The 10,213-nt window shown below is 46.3% G+C and overlaps 1 protein-coding gene across 1 annotated transcript in view; it reads right to left on the reverse strand.

Moving 5' to 3' along the window:
* The window catches only part of FAT2 (FAT atypical cadherin 2), a gene marked incomplete at both ends in the record, with an annotated part of 44,160 nt that extends 40,880 nt beyond the window's left edge, over positions 1-3,280 (reverse strand). Inside the window, one exon of the mRNA XM_080627370.1 lies at positions 16-3,280. Within this exon, the coding sequence (XP_080483496.1) occupies positions 16-3,280 (3,265 nt within the window). The remainder of the gene's footprint in view (positions 1-15) is intronic.
* Between the last annotated feature and the right edge of the window lie 6,933 nt (positions 3,281-10,213).

The raw sequence follows: 10,213 nt of genomic DNA on the forward strand, positions 1-10,213 counted from the left end.
CTAAGTTGTCATTACCTGTGTCCTTTTCAATGCGGAAGACAGACAGGCCAGTGCCCTCTCGGAGGAAATATTGAACTTCTCCATCTTTCCCCTTATCGATATCTTTTGCTGTGACCATCATCACTGATGTGCCCTCAGGGCTGTTCTCCTGCACCCAGCCTTTGAAGACAAAGGAGGCAAAGCGTGGTGGGTGCAAGTTTTCGTTGACATCAATGATGTTCACTTCCAGATGGCAGAGAGAAGAGCGAGAAAAGGGCTTTCCACCGTCACTGACCTGCACGGTTAGATTGTAAGAGTCCTTCTTCTCATAGTCCAGCTCCTTCTCCAATCGGAGTGCCCCGGTCAGCTTATCCACATAAAACATCATCTCCTCATCATTAACGAGGCTGTACCTCACCTCGCCCCCAGAACCAGCATCTGGGTCAAAAGCCTCCAGAAACAGCAGAATAGTTCCTACGGGCAGGTCCTCTGGGACTTTCACACTGTTGAGGGCTGGGAGGCATTGCGGGGTGTTGTCATTTACATCCTCCAGAGTCACAGTGAGATCTGTAACAGAGAATAGCTGGTAGCCTGTCTTGGGCTGGTCCCTAGCTTCTATTTTCAGCACATAGCAAGGCCACAATTCTCTGTCCAGGGCATCTGTAACTGTCACTTCCCCAGTGACACTGTTAATGGCAAACTTATCAGTGGGGGTTAGGAGAGAATATTTTACTCTCCCATTGTCATCTGTATCAGCATCTTCTGCTTTCAGTTGAGCTATTGTTGTCCCTGTTGCTACATGTTCTGGTATTGCCACCCAGTAGGCACCTTGTGGGAATTTAGGAGTGTTATCATTGGTATCCAACACATTCACAGCCAAAAGTTTCCAAGATGATTTTTGTGGTGTGCCAAGGTCATACACAGTAATGTTAAGAATGTAGAAGCTGGTTCGTTCATGATCTAGAGGAGAAAGGATTTGAAGGAGACCCAGTTCCAGGTCAATGGTAAAGCAACTGTCATCATTTCCATCTGAGATTACATAGACCAGTTTACCATTAAAACCAGTATCAGGATCAGTAGCTGAAAGGTCAGCAATGGTTGAGTTGATGGGAACAGTCTCTATGATATCAATAGATCGTGGAAAGCTATCATCAAACTTTGGAGCGTTATGGTTTATAAGGTGCAAGTTCAGAGATGTTTCATCATCCTGCCCATGGCCTTGAGATTGAGACTCAATGGAGTGTATGATAGTTTCTGTCAGCTGTTTCAAGACTCCTGTTTCCTCACACTGCATTTTGACAGGGAGACCTTGGTTGACCACAGTGATATTTACAGATGTTGGCAAAGCATAGTTCTCTCCATCTGTTGCAGTGATTTTCAAAGAGTAGAAAAGTGGCTGTTCAGAAGGAAGATCTCGCAGAGATATTCTAAGGGATATTACTCCAGAGATGGGATTCAGTTCAAAATGCTGTAACTCATTGCCAGACTTGATTTCGTATTTGATATGCTGCAGCTCGTCACTGTCAATTGCAGAGACTGTGGCCACGGGGTTCCCAATGGGAAAGTCTCTCGGGATGGTGCCACTGCAGCTTGCCTTCTCAAACACTGGAGCATTGTCATTGACATTACTCAGCATGAGGGATACATACACCTCTGTTTCATGGCGGAAGGGTGAGCCCCAGTCTGATGCCCACACTCGCAGATGATACCATCTCTGCATCAACTCATAGTCCATTGACTTGGAGGTGGAAATGATGCCAGAATAGGGGTCAATGACGAAGGGAACTGATTTCTGATTGGCTATGGTGTAGGTGACAAAGCCGTTATCTCCTTCATCTTCATCTGTAGCCCTTACTGTTAATACACTGGTACCAGGAGGAACATTTTCATCAAAGGCCCCACGGTACGAAGACTGACTAAAACTTGGAGCATGATTGTTGCAGTCAGTGATGTCAATGAGAACAGATGTGGATGCATGACTATTAACAGTTGTAACTTCAAGTTTAAAATGAGATTGCTCATGGAAGTCCATTGCCCTGACTGTAGTTATCAGTCCAGTGTGAGGATTAATTTTAAAGCTTGTGCTGTCAGGAGTAGGTCTTAAAATATATTTAAGATTTGGGAAGACTGGTGTGATCTTTACCATAATAACTTGGCTTCCAGCTGGGGAAAATTCACTGAGCTGGACCCGGTACACTTCTTTCTCAAACCTGGCAGAGACATACTTGGAGGGAGGTATATGGATAACTCTAACAGAAGAGAACAATGGTGGCTTGCTCTTGTCCTTGGCTTGCAGACTGAGGTTGAAACCAAATGGGTAAAGCAGCCAGTTGATCTCTTTGGTTGACACAATCATGAATTCAGTGCTTCCAAAGTAGGATTTGATGGCTTTGAAATGTCTTCCCGGATCTCCATCCACAAAATCAACTGAATCTATCCCTGCTTCTGAGTCACCACTTTCTACAGACAGAGTTGCATAGACAAAGTCTTCAGCTGAGTCAGGTGGTATCACCTTCACTGAGGAGATAGAGGGGGGTTTCCTGGCAGATGGTTCCACTTGGATCATGAGACTAGCCAAGTTCCCAAAGCCATTCCCCTCTGTGATCTTTCTCATTCTGTCCACAGCCAAAACCTGCAGGTGGTGCCTGCCTCGATGGGTGCTGTTCAGCCTACCTGTGGTCATAACTGCTCCTGTGGTGGGGTGGACGGTGAATAGGTCAGACTTGGTGTTGAGGGCATAGTAGAACTCAGCATTCTGGCCAGCATCAGCATCAGTGGCACTGAGTGTGCTGATCACCGTTTTCAGAGGAGTGTCTTCTCTTATGGACACTTTGTAGGAGGGGGGTGAAAAGAGAGGTTTCAAGTCATTTCTGTCCAGAATGTGGATCAAGACTTTGGCCCAGGCTTCATAAGCAAAGGTGCTCTCTGTGGCCTTGATTATTAGCATATAACTGTCTTTGACCTCCCGGTTTAAAAGTGCTGTGTTGCTGCTCCTGGTTCTTATTCTCAAGAAGCAGAAATCCCCAATCATGTGCTCCTCTGTTTTAAAGAGACCAGTGCTATCTCCAGAGGCTATTCTGTATCTGATGTCCCATTCAGGGTCTGTCTTGTAAATACCCATTTTGACGTAGCTCTCCACATAGGTCTTGGGGGCTGAATTCTCATAGATGGTGGCATTGTAGAAGAAGTGGGTAAAGTGCAGAGGGGAAGTCTTGCTTTTCTCACAGCTCGCCTTGTGGACCACACAGTGCATCAGGAAAACAGCAAAACTCAGGAAGTACCTCCTGGTAGTGACTTCCATGGTGTGGTGTCTCCTTGGGTCCTGCAGACATCAAAGGAAGAGCATTGGTAATTTTTATAAAGGCCAGTATGTTAGACAAAAAGTCCCCATGAGCTGAGCATCAGCTCCCTGCTCTCTCTATCCCAGCCTTTGCTGATATAGTTGTTAGCTCAGCTCTTCTTCCCGCTGTCCCAGTGAGAGATCTGTCCCTCCACATCTCCATGCTTGCTCAGATCCATTCACTTTTTCTCCTTCAGTTTTTACTCTTGTAGAGAGCAAAACGTGAAGAATCATGCAAAATGCTCTGATCAGGCAGACGGACAATCTCTCCCTCCTTTCATTCTGCCTTTTCCCCAGTCGAAGAGCATATTTGAACTCTTCACCCCCAATCCAACCTCATGGCTGTTTTGTTTCTCCATCTTCCCTTCTCCATCTTAACATCTCTCTCCACACAAGTTCTTGCAAAGTATTTTCAAGAGTCAGTATACAAACTGTGACTTGATGTCTCCCCCCATGGCTTGTTTTCCCTTTCCTCTCCCCCTGCTACAGCAATCTGTTCTTCCCCAGCAGAGGTACCCTCCTATGTTGTACAAATTCCTTCTGAATGGCCAGCTCTACAATGTGGCCTTTTTGAAAGCTTTAGCTCAGGTCCTAGTCAAGTTATATCCCAGTTACTGTAAGTTCTTCTTATTCACAGGTTCTTCTGATTCACAGGTCTGACCCCAGCTGCCTCCTCTGTGCTTAAAGAGCACATTTCTAGCAAGACACTTTGACCATGTCACCCTCAGCCATTGAGTAATCTCTTTGGTTCCTCCCTTCTCATGGCAAAGCCCCAGGGTCAGGATTCCTGCAGAGGATCTGCCATCCATGACCACCTGCCATCAGCTTCCTTCTCTGATGACTCCTGAACATCTGCGGCTCCATGATTTATCTCTCTGAACAAGGTGTATCAAAGGAACTGGGGAGCATATACGTGATTAACAGGGATGTAACTTTATTAGTGAGCTCTGCTGAGCTTGTTAAAGGATCAAGGCCTGTTTTTTTAAAAATCTAAGTGTGTGCTGCTGTGTGTGCATTTAGGGGTTGAAACCAGGGATAAGCTAAATATAGGTGCATATATTTCCCCTAGATATCCCAGGAGATTTTTATCTAGAACTATTTCTTCCTCTTTTGAATTTAAATTACATATCAAGTACCTGCCAGTCACTTGGCACATTCCTAATTGAAACAGGGAAGACTTGTTTTTCCAGACACTTTTTCAAGACTCATCTCTTTAAAAGCCAGAACTAGTTCAATTTATAAGTCAAGTTGAATGTTAGGGACAAATTGTTGGAGTCTATCTAACAATACGTGTCATGTTCTCTCACTGAGACATCTAATTAGCAATAAGTACATTTCATTCTTCCTGCAAGTCCTTTTTCTCTTGGTACATAGATACCAACCATCCTGTGATCTCTCTGTTGTGGTCATTACTTTTGGAAACAAATGGTTAGAAGCTGAAGTGAAACTACCAGAATTTATAGAGAAGTCAACTCGATTTGGACTAGACAAAATTCAGGCTCATTCTTTTCTATGACATAATTTCACTTCTAGGAAATACAACATAGTCTCAAATGCACAGCAAATGAAAGAAAATCTTGGAGGACAGGGCTAGGTGATCCAGAAAGGCATGTGGTTCCTTCTGAGAAGTTGAAAACCATGTTCTTAAAAGCTCTGCTTGTTACTTAACAGCGTTTAGGAGCTTTGCAGCATGTAGGGACTTGCCTAGAGCTGCTCCCTTCCAACATTTTCAACTGCTGAACCTGGAAAGAAGATGTATGCGTGCTGCATGCGCGTGTGTCTACTAGACTGTGGAGCAGGAAAAGTCACATGCAATTTGGAGCAGAATAAGACAGCAGAATAAAACAGCAACAAAAACCAGTGCTGTTCCATAACAGCAGAATTAATGAAGCCGATCGCTTTACATCTGGGCTAATTGACTTTTTAATTGAATTGTACTGAAATGGCAATGTGAACTCATCTCTTATAAGACATCAGAAAACCCACAAGGCAGAGACGTTATGAACTTCACAACCACAAGAAAAGCTGAAGCTAGAGCACATACCTTCTCGGGCACCAGCAATTCAATATGGGAGGATAACCTTGAGCAAGGAGTAGGTTTTCTGGCATTTAACAAGATGCAAACTTTCTTCTGAATCTCTCCTGGAATGTCCTTAACCTCACTCTTGCCTATAGATTTCCTGACATCTAAGAAAGGCTTTACTTACATTGCTGTTTTTTCCTCTGTGGAGGCATTAGCAGAGTTTTATTCCTCTGCCCAGCTAATTACTTTGCAAAACCTGTCATGACTTCATATTTCTGAGAGCTTTGCTCTCAATTACAAGCTGGGCTGAAAGCAATCGATGGCTTCAGCAGTTATTATGAGGGATGGAGAGTAACTATACACATGGGGCAGAAGCCTCATTTCCTCTGGAAATGGTCTGAAACTTTGAAAGGCACAGTCAAACTTAGGGGGAGTATTCTAGAAGGCATCGCTGTCAGTTTTTACAGTCTAATAGCTTCTCTCTGTGGCAGGACCCATGCCCAAAGCCCCAACACTAGCAAGGAGAGCCTGTTGTGTCCCCTGACATAGACTGCCTGTGCTCTGAGATGTTATTTAATCACCTTTATTACTGCATGTGCATCTGCTTGGACAATTTCTATATGAATATTGCTGTGAAATCCTACTGCCGTTTGAGCAGTTCCACACAAGCCCATGTTTGTGCTCTCTTATTTTATCCTTCGATAAAAGAATGAAATGGAGAGGGTTATTGACACTAGCGTCCTTCAAGAGTTGGCCTGATGATAGTTGAGTGTCCTGAGGAGAGCTCGCAGCTTCTCACCCCAGGACTAGAAACCATCACCTACTGCTTGTAGCCTGGACTTTCTTCTTTATAGGTTGCACTGGGAAACTATGACACACTGGATGCCTTGTTTCTCTTGATCCAGCATGGCTTTAATGTAAAAGTAATAGATCTCCCAGGAAATAACTGCTGCCTCTACCCTGTCTCCTGCTCCTGGGATCATCCACACTACATTCACAATGCAAAACCATCCAGAAGTGGGACCGGGACATTTCCAAAGGCCGTAGTGAAGCTCAACAGGAAAATTGGGCACATTTCTCTCTGAACAGGCGGGAAATCTGCTCAACTACTGCCTTGGGTTAGCTCCAGGGAAAGTCCCATTGGAACCGCCCCAGAAAGTGACAGTAACAAACCAACAGAGATGGGGTGGGTTTCTATGACTCTTGTCAAGCTGTGTATAACATGAAATCAGCATAAAATCAATTTACTAGCTCTTAAAATCCCCGATGAAGATGGCTGCCAAGGAGGGGAAGCGCTGCCAAGCTCAAGGGTCCTTGCAATGGAGTTCAAGGATCTCCATGTTGAAACTGGGTGAAATCAACTGCATCTGTGATGGATTATTCATGTAGATTAAGAGAAATATTTTGCCCGCTTTTCTGAGCTGTGCTACTCCATGTCCTTGTGCTGAGAGTAAAGAGTGCGTGATCCATGGGACACATGGCAAGGGACATACCCTTCAGTTCGGGGATGCCAGATGTGTTGGAGAAAGGCCATCGGTGGGATGGAGGGGGGAAGATAAGGCATGCTCCCGACTGAGGGAAATACCAGAGCATCATTATGTGGTGATTCAGCCTCCCCTCCTAATCACCAGACGAGGATCAGAGAGCCTTGAGGGGCTTCGCTCTCAGCCCTGTAGATGCAAACTTGCCGCAAAGAGAGTAAACACTCTATCTCCAATCGGAGCCCAAGCGCGCGTCTAAATTTAACATCCAAATTGTGATCCTCTGTCAAAGACATGCCCAAATCTGTTGGTTTGAAATGAAGGAACAAACATAGCATTGAGGTTCAAAGTGTGTGCGTGGGGAGGTGGTGGAGATGGGGGATTTGAGCGGATTGGTGCAGGGTACCTACTCCACCCGCTTGGGATGTGCAGCTGGGGTATGGCTATGGGGAAGGGTCCTCTGGAGGGTCCTCCTTTGGGTCTCCTGTGATGTGCAGGCTGCTCCTTTTGTCATGAGTATGGCAGAAAAGAGCTGCAGCCTGCCAGGAAGCAGGTGTGGCCCCAGCCCCACCTTTTGATTCCCTTCAAGAGGAGCATTTAAAATCAGTAAAAACACAAAACAAAGTGAGCTGAATGCACCAAGAGCAGCATTCCCCTCGCTAGCTGTGGTGGGGGTTTAGCCCAGAGTTCTGAGATCAGAAGATGAGAGAAAAATAGTCATTTTCATGGGAAAATAAGGACAACTCTTCCCGTATTGCTCTTTCATCAGCACACATCCCAAATTTTGTTCTCTCTTGCTCTTCCCTCCCCTTTTTCTCCCTTTTTTTCTTCACTACAGGAAACAGTTTCTCCCCAGGACAGGTACTGATCAAAACCACCCCCAAACACATCAATGTCTTTGTTGCAGTAAGAGCGGGAGAGGAGAATGGAGATGCACTTGGTTAGTTGAATTATCAATGATAGGGAAGTTTAAAGGTAGGTCTGAATTTCAGTGGTCACTGGGGAATAGACAGACAGCAAAGGAAGTAAATCATGCAAGATGGTGGGTACAAGGCTTTGCGAAAGTGAACACGAGTTGGGGCTCTCTCTTCTCCTAGCTTAGGTGGTAGTTGAGCAGAAGGGGTTCAGCTGTAGCTGGGGCAGTATCCTTACAGTCGCCTGCCAAATAGGATCAATCAGGAAACATTCCCTGGGTTTCTAATGTTAGAAAGTCACAGATTAAAAAGTACACTCCTTATACAGGTGTTCAGCCATGTCTGTGAGATGTTTTGATTCCCAGCACTGAAATAACCCATGTACACCCTGCATGGAGGCTGGGCTCCTTGGCTGATATTTGTCCTCCTGTTTGCCATCCCTTCCCAAGCAATGGCACTGAGCTGTTCCCATCACCTCCTCAGTATTTCTTTGAATGAGGCGCTGAATCCAGGCTAGCAGCTAACATTTTCCTTGGAGATCCTCCTCCTGCATTCGGTTGTGCAGTCTCTGATTGGTTTTGCAGCAAAACCAGAAACACATCCTGGAGGTACTTCAGAAAGCCAGAAAACTAACGAAAAGAGCCCCTGAAGTTATGATGGTTCCTTTCTCAACGTCTCAGGGTTTCCCAGTGTCTGTGGATGGTTTTCTTAGGGCTGGTGTTGCAGAACTGTGTTTTGCACCAGTCTGCTTGGGGGCTGTGTTAGTGTGGGTACAGCTTTTTGCTGGACTTGCAGATTCCACCAGGGCGCAGTTGGGCTGTCCCTTCCCCATCTCCACTTTCCCATCTCCGAATGGCTTGGACAGACCTTTGGAAGTTGTTTCCAAATTGCTGGACAGCCTGGAGCAAGGTGGCTGATCATGTAAAACCTGGAGTGCGTGCCTTTTACAACCGAGGTCTGCCCTTGCTCCGAGTGACCTGGGAAACGCTGCTGCTGTCACGCAGCAAGTGGCCCATGGGCAGCGCTTGGACCCTGCAGTGAAATGATTTCATGGTTCAGCTCCATTCCTGGTGGTAAAGTGTCTGTATTGTGATGGGGTGGGCTGTACTAGCGGCTTCTCAGCTGCAGAGAAGCTGCTCATGGGATTAATTTCCATTAATCCCATGAATTTCCATGGGATTAACGAGTGTCATGGTGGTGAGTGGGGCAGTGACTCTTGCTTGGGCTGCTCAGTGTGGCAGGGGAATCACATATATGGCTCTGAGCACAACGGACAGAGTCCTTTGAGAACCACTGAGATGCTTCTCTTATCATCTGCCAGCTAGGCAGCTTTAACCCTGGGTAACTTGGGCTGGCAGCATCTAAGGTGTGTTGGAGGAATAGAGACTCTCTTGAAGGAGTTTGGGAGAAGTCTGTGGGTCATTGACTTGTGTAGGGCAATCTGGACCTGGCACAGTGCTGGAACACCCTTTTTCTCTAAGTCAGGCTCTGCTGCTACAGGCATTGGTACAAAATGCTTTCCCTGGGTCTAGTCTGCCACAGCCAGTGGACCTATGAGGGGTCCTGCTGGAACCACTGTTCAGGGATGATAGCAGGAGCATGGTGCCACACTGTCCCTGTAGAGGTGAAGGCAGATGTGCCAGATGTAAGTCAGTTGAGTGGGAGAGGACAGAGTGGGATGGTCTTTCCCATGGGAAGGGTGCTGGGATGTGTTTAGTTACTCTGATGTCCAACTCATCCTTTCCCCATACAGCTGGGGAAAGCCACATTTGTCACTGTGCCAGTTGTTCACAAGTTGGATGCTCACATCCAGACCAGCTCTAAATGCACCTTCCTCCATGACATCTTACTGTGGCCTCCTCCAGCTGCTCTACCTGCTGCCCTGGTTTGCTCTTCCACTGGAGCAAGCAGGCGCTAAGTATCAGTACCTCTGAGCCATCCTCTGTCCATGAGCAAGGCTTCATGTACGTGAAACCAAAGATTTTCTCGTCACCTTTCCACCCGTGATGTGCATTTCTGTCCAATGCTCTGACAAACCCAGGGCAAGCCTGATTTTGTACTGCTGCCAACACCTAAGCCTGGCTCAGGTACGTCACATAGCTGAGATTTCTCTGTCATTGTTGTAAGCCTTCTGGAGCTTGTCTGTTAGGCACAGGAGAACTTGAACAGGCTTGAATTCTCCATAGAGTTATAAGGGTCAGTGATCTTTATCTGCCTTGGCATTGCAACATCATTCTAGAGCAAGAGTTAATCATTCAGCTCCAGAACTTGGAGCCCTCAGTAGGAGTTTGGGGTTATGGGAGAAGGCCTGGGGGGTGAGTGCAGTCCCCACTGCCTTGCTGCTGGCTCCTGTCACTGAGAAAAAGTGTGACAGGGAGGTTAACTTGCTTGTGCCAAGGGCAGGGGGAAGCATCCTCATGCATTGTTCCTAATCCCCTTCCTCTGCTTTCCCCCAAAAAGATCAGCTGCTTTTCCC

The sequence above is a fragment of the Psittacula echo genome (genome assembly GCF_963264785.1).
Source record: "Psittacula echo genome assembly, chromosome: 11".
Classification (NCBI taxonomy): Eukaryota; Metazoa; Chordata; class Aves; order Psittaciformes; family Psittacidae; genus Psittacula; species Psittacula echo.